At 45.3% G+C, this 23241-nt stretch overlaps 1 protein-coding gene across 2 annotated transcripts in view; it reads right to left on the bottom strand.

The window, feature by feature from the left end:
• The window catches only part of wnt5b (wingless-type MMTV integration site family, member 5b), a 104744-nt gene that overhangs the window by 4197 nt on the left and 77306 nt on the right, over nucleotides 1-23241 (bottom strand). For both annotated transcript variants that reach the window (XM_072673916.1, XM_072673917.1), the window contains exons 3-5: nucleotides 7462-7578; nucleotides 6188-6435; nucleotides 3529-3821 (exon numbers count right to left, since the gene is read on the bottom strand). In XM_072673916.1, the coding sequence (XP_072530017.1) occupies nucleotides 3529-3821; nucleotides 6188-6435; nucleotides 7462-7550 (630 nt within the window). In that variant the 5' untranslated portion in view covers nucleotides 7551-7578. The remainder of the gene's footprint in view (nucleotides 1-3528; nucleotides 3822-6187; nucleotides 6436-7461; nucleotides 7579-23241) is intronic.

Consider the following 23241-nt stretch of genomic DNA (forward strand, 5'->3'; position numbering starts at 1 on the left):
CCCAATTACAATACTGTGAATACTTTACAGCACGTTAATATTGCTATTATTATTAGAATTTTGTTTGACAGTCACTGTGATACTGATATTTTACACAGCTGCACATAACCACAACACAGGTCTGCAGTGCTACTCTTTCCCCTTGCTGTGCAATCTAGCTTGTGTGTGCAAAACTATGCAGGTATAAAAGTGAGGATGTTTGCTTAGTATGCATGAGTGTGTGTGTGTATGTTTTGCTGTTGGTGTGTAACAGCTCTGCTCCACTTGATTTGTGTGGCAGTGGCCTAACCTTCGCCAGCGGCTTTTGTGACCCACGGAGCCGTAACCGCACACTATCTACACACACTATCCCTTGCCGATGCACCCCCCCCAACCCTCCTAGCTATGAGCTGAGAGGCATCAGGGAGGCTATATCTATTCCCCACGATACGCTTCTGTCACCTGCACAAAAGCCTGCCAGCACTAAGCCTCTCCACGCAAGACAAATCTCTGGCAAACAAGCCCAGCAAAAAAAAGAGCCGCCAGCAAAGAGCGGAGGGGGTCGCCTGGGGCAACGGGCGCATGAAACGGCGCCGCACCACGCCCTCTCCACGCCCGCCCTGGGGTCACCCTCTTCCTCCACTGAGGGTGAGGGCAGCCCAAGAAAGAAAAAAAGAGGGAAAAAAGACAACAATAAAAGCTTCTCTTCATCGACCCGGCAGCCAATAACTCTTCACAGAGAAGAAAAGCAAAGGGTTGGAGAGAGGTCACGCGTAGATGTGCGTAGATGTATCCGTACTCTTAATTGTTCACTGATTCAGTATTGTTTTGCTATTCTAGGCTCTTTTCCATTAAACTCACAAAAATAATGCAGTTAAGCCTAAAAAACACATTGACTTCTAACTTTACAAATACCCTCTCAAAGAACTCTTTGTAGCACCTCTATTTTTAAGGGTGTAAAAACACTTCCTTTGGTGTCTTTTAAATGAAACCTTGAAATATGTGTTACGTCCTACAGTATTATGTCCATAAACATGCTGAAATGGTGTCTCAGACCACTAAACACTTATTTTTATACAATAAACATATTAACACTGTATGACATGATGCTGGTCTATCTGTCCACATGACAAACTGACAATAAACAGGTCATCATCAGCTAAAATATGCAATCTTAGTGGCTCAATAGCTCACCTTTTTCTAGAATCTTACTAATATTTCCAAGACATTTTTGCGTTTTTCTCACTTTCCAGGAGTTTCCATGACTAGACAAAAAATCTCTACATTTTCAAGCTTTACAGAATTTCCAGACTTAGTGGTTAGCAAATATGTTTCTTATTCACCATAAGTGACTCTTGTATGTAGATGAACACCTTTCAAGTTGTTAGAGAGTGTGTGCTCCACCCTCCATGCAAAGAGAGTGAGAGACAGACAGACACAGAAAGTCGGACACAGTTTCTCCAGCACTATAAGCAGAACCCTTAACATTAGGCCTTACTGATACTTCGGTCTATACTAGTTTAAAATGGTTCCTATTCAGAATCAGACATCAGGGGGCATCCCCCCGCCTCCCTCCACAGGACTCGTCCAGGCCTTGACCTCCTCACCTGGAGAGCCGGAGCTGCTGGGGAGTGCCATAACCTGGAGAGAGGCCTTCTCTTCTGTAAACACCTTAAACAAGCTCATCTGGCTAAAAACAAACACAGGGAGCTCCGCCGCAGTCCGCACCCACATCAGCAGGCAAATGGACTTTTTATGACGCTGTGTGTCACTGTGAAAAGCACTCGGGATCGCACTGACGGCCATCGGGGCGCAGCCTGCCCGTTAGCGCAGGACAACCCAGAGCGCATTCCTGGCTGGCCTGGAGCTGCGGCAGCAACCGCTGACATTCTGCAGTGGGACTCAGCAAAGACCATAAGGACAGCCCTGTGCTTTTACACCCACCTGAGAGCATCAAAAGGCTGTAGTTGCCTCTGGTCAGGCACCCCTACACGCAGACACACAAAGAGACTGGCCAGGGAATTCAGAGACTTTTCTTCCTCTGACATGCAGTAGATCAAAGAAATCAACAAACAGGGGCTACTTGTAACAAAGGACATACAGTCGTCTCATTGAGCCTATTCAGTAGCAGCAGGTCTAAAATGACTTTCCCCTAACTTGAGGCTTAAGGTTAATTACCTTGTTAGGATCTTCTATGAAACTAGTATGGAAGGTACACAGACTGAAAATATGGTTAGTGATTTTACAGGGTTTTTAAGGTTAAACACTGTAAAACACTGGTGCTCGTGTATGCTAGTGTATGTATGTGTCCAGGATCTCACTACTATTACCAGGACCTTTCAGGACATGTGGGAACCCTGAGCTTAGTACCTGTTGATCATTTTGATAATCATAACTGAGATGTGTTCAATTCAGTGTTCAATAATTTGTAATATTGATTTGAGGTCATATCGCCCAACTAACCCCTCTACTCTTACATGAATACATGTAATAAATATGAATAAACTGTCCACATTACCATTACATAAATACAGTTATTGCTAAAAGTAAGACGTACTGCACATGAATTTGCACACTTTATACCATCAATATAATTTTGTCTTTCTGTTATATTTCTGTTAAATATGTTATATACTGTGATGTAATAGGTTTCACTGACATGGAAAGGACCCTCAGTTAATCCAGTTCTTTACTAAACAAAGTCTGAGAGGTGTAATTACAGGGAAGAGGGAGATGCTTCATGTTGAAAGTGTCCTGGCTAAATCTGGGTAAAGAGCCTGGCCGTGGACTCGTAACGGAATGTGCTTTGACCTCCTGACCCTGACCAGACTCCAAGGGCATTAGCTTGGTGCAGAGGCCATTTGGTCACTTCCAGTAAATTATTTCTCCCTCTGGCTCAGGCTAATAGGCCACTACTCACACACACACACACTCACATAAACACAAGACACAAACAAACACATTCCATAGCTAGAGTGTTGATGTGCCTGTCCTGGGCTATAAGAGACGTGTGGGCTGACCGTCGGCTTCAGTCACACTTGAAAACGTACACCAAACAAACTAGTTTGTGTTTAAACCCCACTCAGGTTTCTAAGCCCAGCATCTTTCCCCCATAAAACTGAAACACCACTGAGTCTCTGGCAGTGCTGTGCCTAGGACCAGTGTGTATTTGGGACGTCCTCCTGGGTCAATAGAGGATAGATGCTATTGTTCCTGCTTACTCTAACATACGGTTCTTTCAAGGGCTAAAACATATGCAGAAAATATATGATTGTGATTTCTTGCATATGATGGTGTGTTTTTATACTATTTTTTTTATACTATTATACTATAAAAATTGAAAAATTGCAATATATGACCTATATACAGTGTTGCAATATATATACATATTGTATTGCCAAGTTCTTGCCAATACAAAGACCCAGTTGTACTTTGTATGACTATGTATGTGACAAATATACTTCGATATATTATATATTATAGAAATATATTAAAAATGTCACTATCATACATTTGTCAATGTGTGCATAGATGAGTTCAATCGCTTACCATCCTCCCAGCTTCATTGTTCTGCAGGTTCATAAGCGTGCGTGCATGCTCTATGGAGCCTCGGGGATAGTTCTTCTCCCGCTCTCGTGCGTCGACAAATTCCCTAGCGAAACGGTAGCCATAGTTGACATTGTCTCCGCAGCCACCCCACAGCCAGTCCCGGGGCAAGTCTCTGGGCCGGGCCGCTCTGCTGCAGCCGCAGGTGGACAGCTCACCCTCCCGGCACGCCCGGCTCACTGCGTTCACGACTCCCGCAGCGCTGATGGCGTAGGTGAATGCAGTTTCTCTGCTGCCTGGAGAACACAGCAAAACACACATTAGCCATAAAGTCACTGTGACCAGAGAGGGTTTTTTGAGTTGACTCAACTTAGTTTAGACAAAGGTTCTCCTAACTCCCAGTATTTAGTTCTGCATCTTGTTGAGCCTCAAAACTCCTGTAAATGTCCTATGGCTGAAATTGCTTAATTCTTCGACAAGATGTTTAGTCAGTGTTTCTCCGCTTTAATCTGTTTACTGTTTATTCCCATCTGTAGGTTAGAACTCCTCCTATTACATAATGTCCCCAGACTGGGAGGCTTTAAACAATGGAGCGCTGAGCCCTTGCTGGGATTTGAACTTATGATCTCCTCACACTGGATGCGGCTAAGTTAAAAAAAACACTAACCAATATCTGCAACAAGCCTACTCATTGTGCCTGTCTTACTCCATTCACAGTCGTTACACAGCTGTATTACTTATATTCCCTCTAGCCCCGAAGAACATAGAGATCTATACGCCACATGTATCCATCTGCACATGATCACAAGGCTTGGTGTAGTTGTCAAAGACAGCAGAGAGCCAGATTTCTTTGGCTTATTAAAAACTCAACAATGAACAATGCATTTTTCACCAATTAAGTATTTACCAGTATCACATTGGATTAGTGGTGGCCATCGGAACATTCTCAAAATGTGGAAAAAAGAGCATGTGCGGAGTCCGCTATATGGCGCAATCTGAAGTCTTCAATTAGATGAGTCATGGGAGAGTAAGTACGAAGGGCCGACAGGTTAGTAGTCTTCATATGAGGCGAGGAAAACAGCGACACGGTCTGCAGGGGTTTCCTGCCACAGAGGCGTGAGCTTTATATAAATCCGCTCTCGCATATTTTCACATCTGCCACGCACATGCTACCTGGTGCGTTTCCATCCGTGTATCAAGCATCTGGAATGCAGCTTTCACATAACTCAACGGCACATGCACAACTGTATTTAAGCACTTCCTACAAGTGCCTAACAGCTCGGCATTAATAACGGAAGTCTGTCCTGCACGGGCCTTTTAATGCCACATCGCTATACGCAAGATGTCCAAACCATCATGGTCTCCAAGTAAAGGGATTATGGGCCATTAGGTAAAATTAGCGCCCCTTTAAGAAAGTCTAGTTTATTTTCATTTGAGTTGATTTTTACCAGTGGATTCTTTTTAACATTTATAAACAGGTGTAAGATATGTGATATACCCATATTTTATATGCTGTGACCCCCTTTTACTTAAATTGAAGTTTAAGGAGATAATATATTTTGTCTGCCTTAAGATCAAACACTCTGTCCCACAATTTCACAATACACTCACTATATCAAACACTCTCCCGTATGACCTAATGCATGATCCTACAAGGGCTGGCTACATCGTACCTAGATGCAAACTTAATTGCAGTGTGTTTTACCATAAAACGTCTGGTGAATTCTGGTTCACACTGAGCCAAAATGACATGGCTAATTGCTAAGTGCTATTCAGAACGCTGTAGTTCAACGTCTATGCAAATTTAGGTCATGTCCAAAAATTCAAAAAGCATTACCCATCACTTGTGCTCTGCTGGCTCAATAACGGTGCATAGTGCTTGGACCCTAATTATTGCCACTTAATATCATATCATATATTATATTAATATAAAATCTGCAAAATTCTCATTAATAGCATATTTATCATTCATTTGCATATAATAGATAACGCACTATGCCATATGTCCTGCGCTGTCCCATTCACAGGGTCTCACATACACCTGAGACACTTACCTGTAATATCTAACACACTGATCCCCTACAGGTAGTAGTATCTAACACACCACCTGATCCCCTACAGGTACACATAAAGAAGTCCAGACAATCTACTCTGTAAGCTTTCATTGAAATTCAAAAGCACTGGTCAACTTGGTACCCAAACACACTAATCTCGCCCCCCATAAACCGACTATGTGTGTGTGTGCGCGCGCCCACATTCCTCCGCTGCGCCTCCTCGACGCACAGGGCCGTTTTTATTGGCCTTTGGTGCGAGACTTCAAACAGAAAGCCCGGATCTGCCGAGCCCGTGTCATGGCGGGGCTGCATTTGAAAAGGACAATGGCTCGCCTAGCACCTCCACACCAAGAGCCCTGAGCTGAGGGGGGGCTGTGGGGCAGAGGGGGCTCTCTTACACCTCATTGCACTGCCGAGCGGAACTCACACTCAATTGCTGCTGTAAGCGAAGATGGCCCTTTGTCTGCGCGCAATTCTACATTCCCTTATCGATTCAGAAATCGAGAGAGAGATAGATAGATAGTGAGAAATGACCAGCCGCGGTGGCTCGGCCGGCGACCCCGCTCGATCCTGTAGAAGTGAGCTTGACCTCAGCATCCCTCACTCACCTATCTGCATGACCCGGCCGAACACGGACGTGTTGTCCACCGTGCTGCAGTTCCACCGCCTCTGTCTGAACTGGTACTGGCACTCCTTGATGCCAGTCTTGGCCCCCTCGCCGATGTACACCATGTGGTCCTGGTAGAGCTGGCACAGCTTCCTCTGGCCCTGGGACAGGCCCGTGAGCTGGCTGCACAGCGGCTGGGCTCCGATGATGTACATCTCCGGCCTCTGGATGGGGTTCATGGCTAAAGACCTGCGCCATGACACAGCATTTTAGCGGCTTAGCTTTCAAACAACACCTTAATGAGGCTACAGCTCAACTATTTTCAACTGTTAACCAACAAAATACACGATTAACTCCCCACAATCCACACATGTAGCATATAACAATGTTTACATTCAGCCTAACGGGTCTTTTTTTAACCTTTTAACACTTTCAAAAGTTGTATTACGTTTGCTGCTTATTTTATATGCAAATAAAGCTACAGACCGAGAGTTTTAATTGGCCAATTAAAATCTTTTTTTTTTTTTTTACTTATTTATGGTTAATATCAAGCATTTTTGTAATCTTAAAAAAAATAATCACGTAGTTTTCTTTCTTTTTTATTTTCAATATTAACGAGAAATATTAAGGATGTTTTTATGCAAATGTACGCACTAAAATGAGACTTTTCATTGGCTATTGAAACCAGCGTCGGTTTTAATATTCTCCATAAGCAGAGGTGGACAGTGACTTTTTTATTTTAATTTTTTTAATCTATTTGTAATTCTTCTGTGTGTTTTAAATACGTATCTCACGTTTTCTTAAATGTTTATGAGACAATATAATGTACAGTAATTTTTTCTCACTTCCAGCAGTCTAAAGAAATGAGAAAATACGACATAAACAAACCCAGATGCACTATTCATTTTTTTAAGATCTCTTCTAAAGACTACTTTGACCTGAAGATGCTTTTAGGCTTCTCTACACACCTAGCCGCCTAACCTCACCTCCAACTGTGAGCGCAGCTCTTCCTAAAGTCCACACGCAAGGTCAAGACGCGTCCTGTTGGGTGCTGCTGCTGTCCTTATTTACAAACAGGCTGACCATTTGGGCCGCAGGGTAAATATTGTGACAAAAGCCTCCACATTTGTTCTCAGTGCCTCTAAAGCAGAGTTTCACTCGCAGCCACGGGCCAACGGGCCAGAACAGAAGTCTTATCACACGTGAAAGCAAACCCTTCATGCAATCTTGTCTAGCTTGTGTTTGACTGATAGAAGCGTGCGTGCATGATCTTACCACCACGAGTTCGCGTGCGCCAGTCTCTGAGAGCTGCAGGCGAGGAGTGTGATGGTGAGGATGAAGCGCAGGCTCTGGCTCGCATCCATCCCTCTCCGTCCAGCTCAAGGCGATCCTCTGGGGGGGAACAGGCAGGACGTTATAGACCACCGGTTCACTGGGGGATCAGCCTCCAGACTTGACTACAGTCAACAAAACTTCTGCTGGTGCAGCATCGATGTAGGGTTAGCTCTCGGACTAACTTTGCTACCAAAATACAGACTTGCTGTGCAGCACTTAAACACTCAGAGGCCGTGCCATCTGATCTCAAACAAAAATAAAGCCAAAAAATAAGGAAATAAATTAGTAAAAGTGCAGATCCTTGGAAGTTAGAGTGCTCTTTGAAACGGAGTGACAGAAGTGTTAAAAACGCAGGCGATTAAAAAGCTAAGCGCTGCATTAACATGGGGATTAGCACTCCTGACACTTCAGCCTCACGCTGCTCTGATCCCGTCTCCCAGTAACTCACTTCTACTCTCCTCTCTGCACATGCTTTTACGCGCTGGCTTTGTTTATCCCACCCGTATTTAGACAAGCCCCGCCCCTCCGAGCGATACACTGGCCAGGACTGTCACGCTGCCTTCGCCCTGATTGGCCAGCAGAGTTCTGATTCTCATTCTAGAATCCCTGTTTGCGTTGTTACGTCCCGTGTTCTGATTGGTTAGCGGTTTATACACACAAACCGTCCGCCAATCCTAGCGCAGCCGCGTGAACCGTCAGCCAATCTTAGCACTGGAGGCGGGTTTTTTAAATCGGAAAACAGGTGGGAAGCAAAATAGGTCTACTTTAACAGGGTGGAGCTGAAGTTTAGAATGAAAGTGTAGCGGAAAGAAAGCAGGGAAAGCCGTGTGGAGGGAAACAGAGGGCAGCACACGAGAGCAGGCTGGAGCTGAGAAACTGGGGGGGTGATAATGTCCTCCTCAGTGGATTAGGATGTTTGTCAGTGTAGAAAAAGCCGGATACGTTTGTGCGTTAAATATTCATTCATCTGGGGATTCTTGCAGAACAAAAAGCCACAGCCTTGATAGCATGAGAGAGAGAGAGAGAGAGGGAGGGAGAGAGAGAGAGAGCATAAAGGAGTTAACGACTTGGAAAAAGTAATTTCCATCGAAGTTCACACGCGTAAAATCCGCTTTTCACTCTGTTCTATGCTTTATTGCAATAAACCAGAACGGGGGCTGGGTTGGTTGGTGTGGAGGGGGGGGGGGGTGTCTTCATTTGAATAAAGGAATAAAGGGGGCTTTACATATGATCTCTGACAGTTCCACTCCTCCTACCTTTATACATCTCCTCAAAGCTTCAGCACAGATATTACACATAACAATATATATCATCAAACCACATCATTATATAATAACATGAATCAAATGCAGGCAGTTTATGCCTTACACACACACACACACACACACACACACCACTTTCACACCAACCACACACAGCCAGTGCTCGGTATTAGATAAAAAAAATAAAACCCTTCAGTACTCTGTATGGTGTCCTGAGAGCTGGGCTGTAATTCGCCTCCAAACTGTTTTACAGCATCAATCACTGCGCCTCCGCACGGTTTTATCTGAGGGCTCTGTCGCTCAGTGCTCGGCTCCGAGCTGCTGCACAGACGCCACTCGATTTCCGAGCAGTCTGTGCATGATAAAGCAGCCGCTCCAAACTCTTTCATCTGTGGGAATCCACACGCCCAGCCATCACCTTTTCACACGGCCAGGGGACTCCAGTAACACACCCCCCAGGACCCGCACGAGGACACTCAATCCACAATGCGGTACAACCGGAGGAGCATTTCCCCACTGAAACTAGTCATAAGGACGACATGTAGCCTACATGAAAGACTAACCGGGGGACAGGGGCGAGTGGTCGAGGAGCCCAGTCTGTTCTCATGTAAAAGGATGTAAAAGGAAGTAAACGCAGCTATAAACACCAACAAGAATAACGGGAGTGAGAAGAGTCAAGCCAGAACACTCCTCAAGGACTGAGTGACTCAGTGAACTGTAATAAATATTATTAATACACTTATACACAATAATAACCATAAAAACAATGAAACGATAGAGCTCGAATGCTTTTGTAACCCCCCCCCCCCAACTAAATGTAAAGTCCCAAACTAGATCACTAATACACTTCAGGACAGTTAAAAAGGCTGATTTACTTAATTGCAATTGGGGAACTGTAATTAGTTAAGCTAGTATAGTGAAATTAACACTTAACAATTAACGTTTATTATTATTATTATTATTATTATTATTATTATTATCAGAGAAAGAGCGCTGTAACAATTGTTTATATACCTGACTCTTAATTTTAGCTCATAAATAAATAAATTAGCTCATATAAATGTATAAATGTCGATATTTTTAAAGGAAAAAAACTCTAAAATACGCTTGAATTATTTCCCATTAGACGTACGACTCCCTCGTGTGGCCGCAATCGGCAAGTACACTTTCTTCAAGAGTTATTACCAAAAAAGAGCAGCTCCTCGTCTGCCCCTGCTGTGTAACACAGTATTACTAAGCATGTTTTCAGACACGTCAAAAAATATAAAAAATGTTTAAAAAGCATAAGCTAAAACGGATATGCTTTTATTTATTAGTATTCAATGGTATCAGTATAATACGGATAATAGCAGAGTGATAATATTTTGTGGTGTAAAAGATGTCTAGTGAGTTGAAACTCACTAGACATAAAAAGATTTTATTTTATTTATATAAGTATTCTATTATTTTAACTGTATAACATTATTAACATGTACACATTATTAACACTCTTCACCGTCTTCATTGTCAGTGCTGCCGCGATTCGCCACGAGGGGGCGCACTTTAGCAAAAAATGAACAAAGGCCATCAAGTCCGAGAAGCCCATTTTCTTCTGAGATGTGTGCAATAGCAGCGCAACCAAACGCAATGCCTGTGTAATACAAGGAGGAACCTTAGCCTTGGACTATTGAAGATGATCAGAAATGAGAATAAAACACGCCACCGTTTTTAACTTAAAAGAAGGAGTTTTCTGGAAAGCGCGCCCAGTCCGAACAAGCCTGGTTCAGGCATCAGCTCTTATGAAAGTGAATGCCAGTCATCTGTTGGTGGGCACATGCTTTCAGATTTTGCTCTAAAGTGCGGAGCGCATCTCGTGCTGCATCCTTTGAGGGGTTTTTGCTCCTCAGGTGATGGCGGCGTGCAACATCATGACCTGACAGATTCTCTCCAGCAGCAGGAGCAGCAGCAGCAGCTCTCTGACTGTCAGCTAGGAATTATGCACCGACACCCAGAGCTGCCTACAACACACTCACACATTCCAATCACACAGACGAGAGCTCACCTCATCTGAGGACTAGATCATCTGGGTGATCTGTGTGTGTCGTGTGTTTGAGTGCGTTTAGCGAGTGGGTGTACATCTTCCACCATCGCGGCTTGTGCCTAAGCCTTCAGTGTTTCATTGATGCTGGTGAGGATGTTATGTATTCTATACCTTTAGCACCCAGTCAGCTACAGTATATGCACCAGCAGTGCAGCCCAACTGCAGCTTATAGGGAATATGAATGAAGGCCAAGTCCTGAAGAAAGGACCAGTTTTAGAGCTTGGTTTGGCCATACTGAGGCCTCTAGATGACTGGCTGGACCGACTAGAGCCTGGGGTGAGGCTTCATTCCCTTAGGCCCGTGCAGAGGCCAAATGGATCAACTCCAGAACATCCCAGGCTTAATCCATCCCAAAGCTTATTGTTCAGTAACTACAATGACTGCCATGCAAACTAGTCCACTTATTCTCTAAGTATAGAAATGTACAGTAGATGTTTGGAGCCATAGGTAGGTAATGCCAAGGGAAGGGGAGTTTAACTTTAATGGGGTTAATCTACACTTATTATTTATCATAAGATTCATATTGTTAGCTTATTCGTCTGATGCTGGGCTGCCACATCATATCCTGATTGCAAATTCTTTAAAAAAAAAATCACAGTGAATTGCTATATAGTTCCAAAAGGAAGGCAGACTGGAAATTTGGGCCCAGGTGTTAGATCTATCTGGGTGCAGCACACCAGCCCAACACCAACAAAACCCAAACGCGTGGTTGATGCGCTGAACCTGTGTGTGATTTTCCTGGGAGAATCTAGAACGGACGGAAACATGTAACTAGAACATTAAATTACAAAGTAAGTTGAGTACTAGAACTGTGTGAATATGAGAAATATTAAAGGACAGTGTAAACAGAGGACATTCTAGAACAGTTTGACTGAGAAGAGGACATTCTAGAACAGTGAGGAGATGGGTAGAGTGTTCTAGAACTGTCAATGCAGGCTAACAATCTGAAACAGTGTGAATTAAACAGAACACTAAATAAAGGAGGACATTCTAGAGCAGTGTTACAGGTGGAGGACATTCTAGTGCAGCATGACTGGTGGAGAACATTCTAGAGCAGTGTTACAGGTGGAGGACATTCTAGAGCAGTGTGACTGGTGGAGAACATTCTAGAGCATTGTGACTGGTGGAGAACATTCTAGAGCAGTGTTACAGGTGGAGGATATTCTAGAGCAGTGTTACAGGTGGAGGACATTCTAGAGCATTGTGACTGGTGGAGAACATTCTAGAGCATTGTGACTGGTGGAGAACATTCTAGAGCAGTGTGACTGGTCAAGGACATTCTAGAGCAGTGTTACAGGTGGAGGACATTCTAGAGCAGTGTGACTGGTGAAGAACATTCTAGAGCAATGTGACTGGTGAACATTGACATTCTAGAGCAATGTGACTGGTGAAGGACATTCTAGAGCATTGTGACTGGTGGAGGACATTCTAGAGCATTGTGACTGGTGGAGGACATTCTAGAGCAATGTGACTGGTGGAGGACATTCTAGAGCAATGTGACTGGTGAAGGACATTCTAGAGCAATGTGACTGGTGAAGGACATTCTAGAGCATTGTGACTGGTGGAGGACATTCTAGAGCAGTGTGACTGGTGGAGGACATTCTAGAGCATTGTGACTGGTGGAGGACATTCTAGAGCAGTGTGAATAGTGGAGAACATTCTAGAGCATTGTGACTGGTGGAGGACATTCTAGTACATTGTGAATAAGGGAGAACACGATAGACTCTTCCTTCAATCACACACGAATGCAGCACTCAAAGTAAGCGCTTGGTTTGTAGAAGAAGGGTGGAGAAGTTTGGGGCTCTGGTCTTTACTCAGATTCAGCACGACTGGCTTTAGCTCTGACTGAGCTTCACTGAGAGGACCAAACTAACAGCAGTGAGTGCAGACTGAAGCTGAGGGTATGTGTTCCTCTCCTTCTGGCTGTGTGTGCGTGGGTGAGACTGGAGGGTTCAGGCCGAGGACTAGAGGGACCGTCTCTCCCTCCCTCCCTCTCTCTCTCTCTCTCTCTCTGTCTTTCTTTCGCACACACACATACATATGTAGCCTAGGCCCCAGAAGGAGCAGAATGTGTGTGTGTGTGTGTGTGTGTGTGTGAAGAAGGGAGACACACGGCTCAAAGCATTGCAGCAGAGAAGCCTTCTCCCCTCAAAGCACACACTCTGACGTGCATCAAACAGCCGTTTGACTGATTTAATGAAGACAATCTGCAGCACAGGCTCTCAGCCTCTCTCTCTCTCTCTCTCTCTCTCTCTCTCACTCTCTCTCACACATGCACACATATGGCACAAAAAGGGAGAGAAGAAGAGAAGAGAGCGCCAGCCCGCAAAGCAACAAACAGCCATATGTGGAGTGTGTTTTTAGCTGGCTGTGAACTTGCAGCACTTATCAGAAGCGCTGCGTTCACAAGACCATAAAAGCACCTCTCAGATCCCACGAAGGATGAGGCGAGAGCACCAAGGGTGGACAAGACGATAAAAATATAAGATCACAATAAACAATTCATTGTTGGCCTTTCTGTACAAGCAAACTCTCATCTGGTTGGAGTGTGCGTTGGGATCCAGGTGTCTTTAGCGGATCTGATATCAGCTACTTTAAGCCTGATCTAGTTCCGATCCTTTGTTTTTACCACTTGTTCTAACAATGCACCCTCTTACGTTTTCTAGGCACCATTAACAAACATTATTTGCAGCCCTGTGAGGACAGTTCTCAGAAGGTCACAAAACAGTTTTAAGACTACAGTGGGAACCTATTTTACAGTGGAACATTAATATGTAACACGCTGAGGCGTCTTTTCCTCCAGACGTCTATTTTCTGCTCATTTGTCAGCAGAGGGAGCAGTCCACTCGCTGTTCAATCTGACACTCTGCCTATGAGAATAATCACTGGCTCATGGGTTGCTGAATACTTTCTTTGTATTGGCTCACTATGGAAATATCAGCATTAAAAACTGGGTGTGGTTCATGTAAAAGATGAGAGTAGGTTAATGAGGAAACTGTGTTTAAGGACGCTTGTTTCCAAGCACAGAAGCAGATTTATCAATTGCGCTCAAGTCTCTGCTCGTTATAATGACGAAGCAGTTTGTGCATCTCTCTACACCCTTATTCATCAATCGGAAACAGGAAGAATCAACCTGAGTATCAGGATTATATCTGGATAAGGCCAAGACACATGAAAATGCAAAGAGTCATTTCAACCAGATACCAAATCCCATCACTCAAACCACCATATACCACCCGCCATCTACCCACCCAGAGAGAGCATGGACAGTTGTGCTCTCTCAGGATCTGGCTGCTGATGGCAAAGTCAAACTCATGTAATTTGAACACGCAATCCTTGAGCCATGGTGTTAGGGTATTAGTCTACTGAGCCACTCTGAGCCCTACATACACTTTTAAGTGGGAATTTACTGGTAAGAGGTTAAGTGTGAATGTAAGCTCACTACAGTTGACAAGACAAAACACAGAGCAATCCAGCGTAACCAGGAGGCCTTATGTGTGAAGAGAAGCTGAGAATCAGTGACATACTATTATATTAACTATTATATTAGACATTTCTGTGAGTAGCTTGTTTAACAGTTGAGTGTTATTTTATTCAGTTTTGCGAGTGAAAACACTACGGAAGTGTTTTTTTTTTCATATAGACTCTAGAGAGAAGTGGGAAAATCTGCCCTGCTTGTGTGAGTGGCCACTTCTGTATAAAAGCATTGCAAAACGCTGTGATTGTGTGCTGTTACTTCTTTTGTTTTACAGTCAGCTTTAGTTTTTTCATGTTTTTTTGCAAGAGAAAAAGTTGCGAAAGAGCATTTTTTGAACATGATTTAGGAATGAAGGAGCTACTGACTTGATCTAGCTGCTTGCTAGAGGTGAAAATGATACAACTGATTACAGGAGATAATCTTTAACCCCTGTGTGTGTGTGTGTGTGTGTGTGTGTGTGTGAGAGAGAGGTAGCTGGTGGCTGTGGTCTGGTCTGTGTATGTGTGCGAGGTGGCTGTTTGTAAGTGTTCTGTACGTGCGTGTGGGTGGGTGGGTGTGTATATGAGGTGGCTGTGGGGCGGTAAGCGGTCCAGCTGTGTGTCCCAGCATGCTTTGCGGCAGGTTGCTGGGAGATCAATGGCGAGGCAGCTCTGACAGATCCGTGCGCTGAGGTGTCTGAGCGAGCAGCCTGCTGTATATCATTACCACTGCTGCCTGCTGCTTGTGACTAACACACACACACACACACATACACTCCCAAATCAAAGACATGTGCGCTAACCCCCCCCCCCAAACACACATGCCTCTCTTTCTCTTTCACTGTCATGTCCATAACTCTCCTTCTCTTCCCATGTTGGTTTCATTCCTTCCGTTATTTCTCCACTCCGTCATTCTCTCTCTCTCTCTCTCTCTCTCTCTCTTTCTGTCGTTCTCCCTTTTGTCTGTACTTCCTCTTCTTTCCTCTGACCTCCACACTTCCTCTCCCACTTCATTTCCTCTACATTGCTGTCTTCCAACTGTCTCTCACTGTTTCTGCCTGTCTCTCTCTCGTTCTGTATCTTTTTCTCTTTCTTTCTTTTCCTCTCCCTTTCACTCCATCTCTCTCAATCTGTTTCTCTCCCTCTCTATTTCTCTCTTCTCTTGCTGCTTCTGTCTCCCTGTCTGTCTCTCTTCATCATTCTGTCTTACTCTCTTTCTCTCCTTCTCCCACTGTGTCTCTCACTTCGTTCTGTCTTTCTCTCCCTCCCTATTTCTCTCCTCTCGCTCTTTCTATCCTCCAGTCTATCTCTCTCTGTCATTCGGCCCTGTCTCTGCTTCCTGTCTCTCTCTTTCTCTCTCTTCTCACCCCGTCTCTATTTCTGTTGCTCGGCCTTGTTTTCATCTCTCTCTCTCTCTCTCTCCTTCCTCTGTGTGTGTGCAGGCCTCTGAGATGTTTTCTACTCTTCCGCCAGTCACTCGCTCACTCATCTCACTCTCTCTCTCTTTTCTGTCTCGTTCACCATTGCTGCCTCCCTCTGTGTCCTCTTGTCTGCTTCTCTCTACCCAACTTTTTCAGCACACAGCATTCTCTCTCTCTCATGCGCGCGCTCTCTCAGACAGGCAGTGGATGACTCATGCGAACAGCTCTTGCTGTGAAGCAGTGAACTGGTGGCAACTCTCTCTCTTTCTATCTCTGCCCCCCCCCCCCCCCCCTCTCTCTCTCTCTCTCTCTCCCTCCCACCTCCCTCCTCCCCTCCCAGCCCATATGGCTTTCTGCACCGACTGCTCAGGAAACCAGACGTAGGCCAAACTGGCCGCACATCACTCACTCCCTCCGTTTGCTGCACGCCTGAGACGCCCTCTCCCCTCTGCCTCCCTCCCTCCATCCCTCCCTCCCACTCTGTCAATTTGTTCTCAGTAAGAAGTCTGATAGGGCAGGGTGTAGTGTGGAGAAGCAGCGGGGGAGGCCGCTATAAAAGCGCTGCGGCTGCTTAGAGCTACTTTACTCTCTAATAAATACATACATCTCGGCCTGGCCTTACGGAAAGGCTGCGTATTGCACTCATTCTGCCAGGCCCTTCCCCTCTGGCACAGGCCTGGCAGGCAGCAGGTCGTCCGAGCGCACGGCACATGTTATTGATTTGTAAGCTCCTCGGAGCGATGGTTGTGTTAGGAGATGCGCGGCAGGAGCTGGTATTATGTCCTGGACTTGGCAGGACAACATATCCAACAATGACCCTCCTCTATGATCCATATGCCTGTGAAAGACTGCTGCCTTTTCCACATTTGTACTGCTGCTAATGAGCTTTGTAGAGCTTCAAAGGAAAAGTAAGGGCTGAAACCTTGCAGTAAGGGGTTTTATATGACACTGCTGGTGGTCTTGGGTCTCTTTGGTGTCTCTGATCCCTTGGCTTTGCTGGTGAGACAATGATAGTTGTCGCCTGGCCAGTACAGCAAGAAACAAAAACAGTAGCCAGTGGCGTCACACTCATGGGGGGTGGTGGTGGTGAGGGGGGTGCTTGCTCCCACACCCCCAATCACCCAACCCCCAAACCAACCCCCCAATTCCGCATATCCCGGATTGTAGCTCTACTATTTGCCATGCATGTCACACACACAAGTTAAGGAGTGTTAAGGTACAGTGAAGGTGAGAAATTGTAAATGTGAGCGCTACTGCAGCTTCTTCTGCTACTGTGCTTTAAACCCACCTAACCTCATCCCCAGCTCCCCAACTCATCATAAAAGTATTGGACCGAGCATTCCAGAGAACACAGTTCCACTGCTCCACAGCTCAGTGTTGGGGGACTTTATACCCCTCTAGCCCCATGCCTGGCTTGGGGAGGCATGGTGTCTATAGGTTCATGTTTATCAGCTCCTGAGAGTCATATTCTATTGACAATATCGGCACCTAGTCTAAACATTTTCTAATATTTCAAATTTTTCAAATACATGTCATACATGTTACTCATATCATAATAATGCACAATCCAATTTGCATGTGCGCTGACGAATGTACAAATCAGGGCGTCATATGCAGGCAGTCTGGGGCTCGGAGTGAGTGTCTCAGCTGGAGATATAGGTCAACGTCGTAGTTGTGGCTGCTTCCCGCTCCCTTCCTCCCTCCCTCTGCTTCTCTCTTTCTCTTTCTCTCACTCTCTCCCCCTCCCTCCTTCCCTCCTCACAGCAGAAAGCAAGAGGAGGGGTGCATGCTCTCTCCCCGGGCGGCTCACAGAGGAGGTCATCCGACTGGGCTCAGTGCCCGCTCCTGCCCTGGCGAGCCCACAGGCCACTGGCCACCCATCAGTCCTGCTGCAGTGCCCCGCAGAGCCCTTGAGTCCTCAGCCACCCTCTCTGCCTCTCTCTCTTTCTCCCTCACTCTCTCTTTCTCTCTGTCCAGGGAGCACAGACTGAATGTCACCCTCAGAAGCAGCGCAGGGGCCTGGGGAGCAGGACCACAACAGTGGAGGCTTTAGCACACATCAAAGGCTAGAGCTCTACAATAGTACAGCGCACAGGGAATACAGGGCACAGACGCTGAGTTCAGATACACAAACATGTCCCTGCTTACACTCCCACACCAACACATTACCACGCATGTTCACAAACTGTGTTACAGAAAGCAAGATGAGGGAGTTTGAGGGGTATAGCTAAACTGAAGCTGCTGCAGTCTGGCTGAATGGGAATATAGGAATTCAGCCTAATTAGGTCCATAAAATGCCTGTAAGCAACTTAAAGGCATATCAGAATGAGACAGAGAGAGAGAGAGAGAGAGAGAGAGGTCAAAAGAAAGAACGGTGAGCCCTAAGGTGTGACCGCTCATTCAAACTGGGTGGCTGAGGGGGAGGAGGGCTTTCTGAAGGTTTGACCGTCCACCGTCCTGGCCTGATTAACACCCCCCCCCCACACACACACACACACACTCTCCCCACACCCCCAGCCATTGCTCCTTATTGATTAAACTCAGAGAGAACCACAGGCAAGCTGAAAGGCCCTAAAACAGCCTTAAAACTGCAGAAAATATTGAGAGCTACTGTACAAGTCACACACCATTTATATATTTTGTTTCTAGTCAAAACAGCTATAAGCGAGTAAGGTCCAGCTTCTGCAATAGCCAAAAGATTTTTTTTACATATTAAGTATGTGTATTTAATCAATTTAAAATGGATATAATAATTAAAATAACAGCGGCCATGAGCCACTGTTCCATGTGTAGCACCACACTGTTAAGAACAGGAACTAAGCCAATAGGAACCAAAAGTTTAGAGAGCAGAAACTGGGGACCTTGGTCCCCCGTGTCTATTATTGGTCCCTAGAATGTTGGAATACATTATTTCTAATTTTACGTTACCGTTTCATAATATATTTACACAAAGTTGAGAAAATATGTTGCTTGTCGCTCTGCAGCCGTACCGCTTGCTGATTATCGCTTAATTGTGGCTACAAATGACATACTTCCATAGGAAACGACTGGCTGCCTGATGCTATGTCGCCTGCTAGAAATCTGCAGAAGCTTTCCCCACATCTCCAAAGTTCAGTCTTAGAAGTTGAAGCCTTTGTTGCTTCTCATCATGCAAGTTCTCCCAACACATTCAATGATGTTGAGGTCTGGATTCTGGGGTAGTTAGTCCAGTGTTCTGAGAACACCAGCAGTTTGGTTTGATCAGGTCCATCCATCCATCAATCCTTAAATTTTGGAATAAGGTGGAGTGGTAATCATCGAACATCCTAACCTCATTAACGCTCTTGTTTCTGAATGCAATCAAATCCTCATAGCAATGGTCCAAAGTCTTCTAAGAAGTCTTCTATTAATGAGCAGGTGTCCCAATTAAATGTCAATATTTTATATTTCATGAAAGAAATGAATTTTGGGAGTGGGGACATGTCTGAAGCCTCTCCTTCTCCCAATTTAACATTCTATAAATTCCATCACCCCTTTGGTCACGTGTTCATAGCAAGGTTTGTGCAACCCATATCCTCCCTTCACCTCAGTCATATCTCGCAGCCTCTCTAGCCCCACTTCATCACAGGGGGAACTGGCCCAAAAAATGTCCTCTCTCTTTCTTACAGCCTCTTCCCACATTATCATATACTGATGGCATGTTATAGATACAGTATAGAAAGAGAGAATGTATGAGAAAGAGACAGTAAGAAAGGGCACAGTGAGGGCAATGAAAAAGTGAAGGGAGGGAGAGGGCCATTGTGGGTTACGTCAACACACAAGTCAGTTCATCATATAGCTCATTCTCTCGCACTATCTCCCCCTCTCTCTGATGCACACACACACGCACGCCATTTGAATTTTGTGGAAGTTCTGCACATTACGGCATAGTTTCCTCTCCCAAAGCTCAGCGCGGCTGCTTGTAATGTTTAATTCAAATGCAAACAATGCATTTCTGCAAGAATGTATCAATTATTCAGCTTTTCATTATTGTTCTGATGAGGGCTGCACAGCTGCGGCGAGGCTGCGGCGGCCTGTCTCTCAGGCACAGCGCTCAGACACAAACACAGCGCCTTTCTTCTCCACAATCAACACACTCTAAAGGAGATGTTCCCTGACAGCTACGGAGGAACCAAAAATAACACAGGCGCACAGACACACAGACACACACACGCACACGCCGGCTGAGTCTCACTTATTTGCCTACTTTTAGCCGAACAGTAATACCTGCGAGTCACTTTTGAAACACAGGAGATCAAAGGGTTGTATTCCAGTGTTTTTTAGCACTGGAAATACGCTTGAGTGGCGGCTGCTGCCGTGGAATTTGCAGGAAGTCGCGTCAGTCGGTCTCAAGTGAGAGGCACGCTGAAGCAAATGTAGAAGTAAGTGTGTTTGTGATTAAGAACAGTCTAACCTGAGGAACGAGCACTCAGTCACTTTATATAACTTCCTTGAGCAAAAGTGGCAACAGAAATGCTTAAAAACAATGATTCAGCTACAAGCAATGAGTCTGAAGGCTACTATAGCCATGGCTGCTGTAGCCAACGGGCAGGCAAGGCCGTTTCTGAACATGTGAGTGCCCAATTGACCCTTCTACCCACCTCAATTAATGGATTAATGATTTATTGATTTGAATCAAGAAACAATGCTAATTCATACTCAATAAAACAATAACTGAAGTACACTAATCAGCCATTACATTAAAACCACCATTGATTATCTTGTTACAGTGGCATCTGGCAAGGGATGAGATATACATATTAAGCTGCAAGTAAACTGCCATTTTTTTTTCTAGTATGCAGTGGTAAGTACCTACCAATAGGACAATCACCCAGCTAACATGTTGATGTGGGGCCTAAATGGGTGTCCCAACTGGGAACCAGAAAGTTTTCTCCTAGGGTTCCACGTTGGCCGCACATATGGATAGCCACCAGGGAAAGTGATGGGACCAGGAGGGGTTAAACATGGGCCCCATCTGGGTTGAACACTGCATATGGACCTAGATGGGACGCATGTGAGATTAAGGTGGACCGTAACAAAACTGGGTCCCAGTAAAAATGCATGTATAGACCCACTCAGAGCCCATGCCCACCTGGAACCCAGCTAGCCCATGTTCCACCCATGTGAGCCCCACATAAGCATGTTGGCTGGGCAGTAAATCAGCAACCTACACCCAAGGCTCATTGATGTAAGCCATGGAGGCCCCAACTTGCAACCTACAGGACCTAAAGGATCTAAAAGACTCCATTTACACCTGGCCAGTTTATATGACTAGTATCTGGACTGTATCCTCATGAGATTTTAGCCATATGCATTTTTACATTGTCAAACGTGCCTCTATTCAGTCGGTTAGTCTGAGACGGATGTTTACACTGCTATAATATGGCTCAAATGCATCTCAGACCACCCCCTGAAGTAACTTGAGTGATGGGATTATCTGGGGTATCTGGTTTAAATTCTCTAAAGTCTCTCCGGTGTGTTTACGCTAGCAATTTATGTGGCTTGGCCTTATGCATATCTAATCCTGATAATCAGGACGCATGAAGTGACCAGTTGTAAATGGAGTATTAGCACCAGATACCACAGGACACCTTCAGAGATCTTGTAGAGTCCATGTTTTAGGGGCTCCGAGCTAAAGGGAGCACAAGGGGGGCCTGCACAATATTAGGCAGGTGGTTTTAATGTTATGGCTGATCAATGTATATATGTATACACTGTATATAAACTGTTCTTCAAGCAGGCTTCAAGTGCCTACTGCTAGCTTCTATGCAGTGTACATTAACAGTATGTTATATACTTTTGCAAGTCTGATTCCCAACTCGTCATGGTAACAATGCACCCTTGGTCCAAAGTGGTTATTTCTTACATATTTTTGGACACAGGTCAAAAGGAGTCGTTAAACACACTCAATAGTACTATTGCGTTATTTGGATGAACCCAATTAGCTGAATTTAAATAGCAAGGTGCTGTGCTTTACAGGTCACATTCTGACCTCTTGGCATTGAACCTCTCCCTCTGGGCGTGGACTCTGTTTGCGATCCTGAGAGCTGCTGGCATTGTGGACCTGGCCAGCTGGGTGGCTGATGTGTTGACTCTGCAGCCCTGAGTGGCCCCTGCATTCATCCTGCTGTTTGCAGAGCACCTGGTTCCTCCCTTTTTCCAGGCCCAGACATGCAAGCAGACTATTTCAGTCATCACTTGCACCTTCTCTCTCTCTTTTTCTGTCTTTCTCTCTCAAGGTCACGGTAACTTGGCCATTGAGCACCCAAATGCCTTGTTATTTGCGCCTGATACTCAGAGGGGGCTGGCAAACATGTGTGTGTGTGTGTGTGTGTATGTGTGCGCAAGTGTTGCGGTGTGTTGTGAAGTGGTGTGGCCGAGGCGCTCCCTCTCCAGCACATTAGCCAGGCTGCTCCCTGCCTTCGCTTTGATGGTGAGTGCCGCGGGGCTCTGATCACTGTTTGGGGTTGTAATTACTCTCTGGAGGGGCCTCACCTGGTTGAGCGCTCCAGACACGCCATGGAGGCCGAGAGACATACAGAGACGGGGGGAGAGAGAGAGAGAGAGAGAGAGAAATACAGAGTGTACATATGTGTGTGGAGGAAAGGTGTGTGTGTGGGGGAATAAGACAGAGAAATATGGAGAGAATAATGAGAGAGAGAGAGAGAAGGGAGAGATAAAGAAAGAAGGAAAGAGTGAATGAGAGAGAGACAGATGGAGAAAGGAAGAGATACAGAGAGAGAGAGAGAGAGAGAGAGAGAGAGAGAGACAGGAGAAAAGATACGGAGAGAGAGAGAGCAAATGAGAGAGGGAGATACACAGAGAAAGAGAGGAAGGAAGAGATACAAAGAGATAAAGCGGGAGAGGGAGCGATACAGAGCGAGAGAGAATGAGAGAGAGAGAGAGAGAAAGAAAAAGTGCATGGAAAAGAATAGGGCAAAAAAGGACGGGAGATGTAAAGGAATAAAAAGTGGGAGAGAGAGCATAAAAGGTGGAGGAGAGAGAAAATGAGACGACGTGTCATTACAAAAACTGTATAAGTAAAATGAAAGCAAATGAGAATGAGATTCATCATCTTAGCTTCTGAGTCCAAGCTGAGGTACTGTATAAAACTCCCCCAGTTAATTCACCGCCCTGCAACTTGTACTCTGCGTTTCATAAAACCTGCACCTTTCCGATAGACATACAGGCGTCAGGAAACAACAATCTCAATTCATCTCTGTGAAGATGAAAGATAAGGTCCGTGCAACTGTGAAATCAGAGCGTTGTGCCAAACCCAGCATGGAAATGCTAGGCAAATATCAAGTGTTCTGGCTATAGGGCACTAACATGCTCACACAGATGAGCGGCAATGTGTGAAAACACAGACTTGCAGGCGTGCCGCCCAGCAGAGGTACGGCGTGAGGGAGACTCTACCTGATTTGGATGGCTTATTGTGGTGAGGAGCTTGAAAAGAGCCATTTAGTGTCCTATGTGGCAAAGC

This window comes from Salminus brasiliensis, chromosome 2 (assembly GCF_030463535.1).
Source record: "Salminus brasiliensis chromosome 2, fSalBra1.hap2, whole genome shotgun sequence".
Taxonomy (NCBI): domain Eukaryota; kingdom Metazoa; phylum Chordata; class Actinopteri; order Characiformes; family Bryconidae; genus Salminus; species Salminus brasiliensis.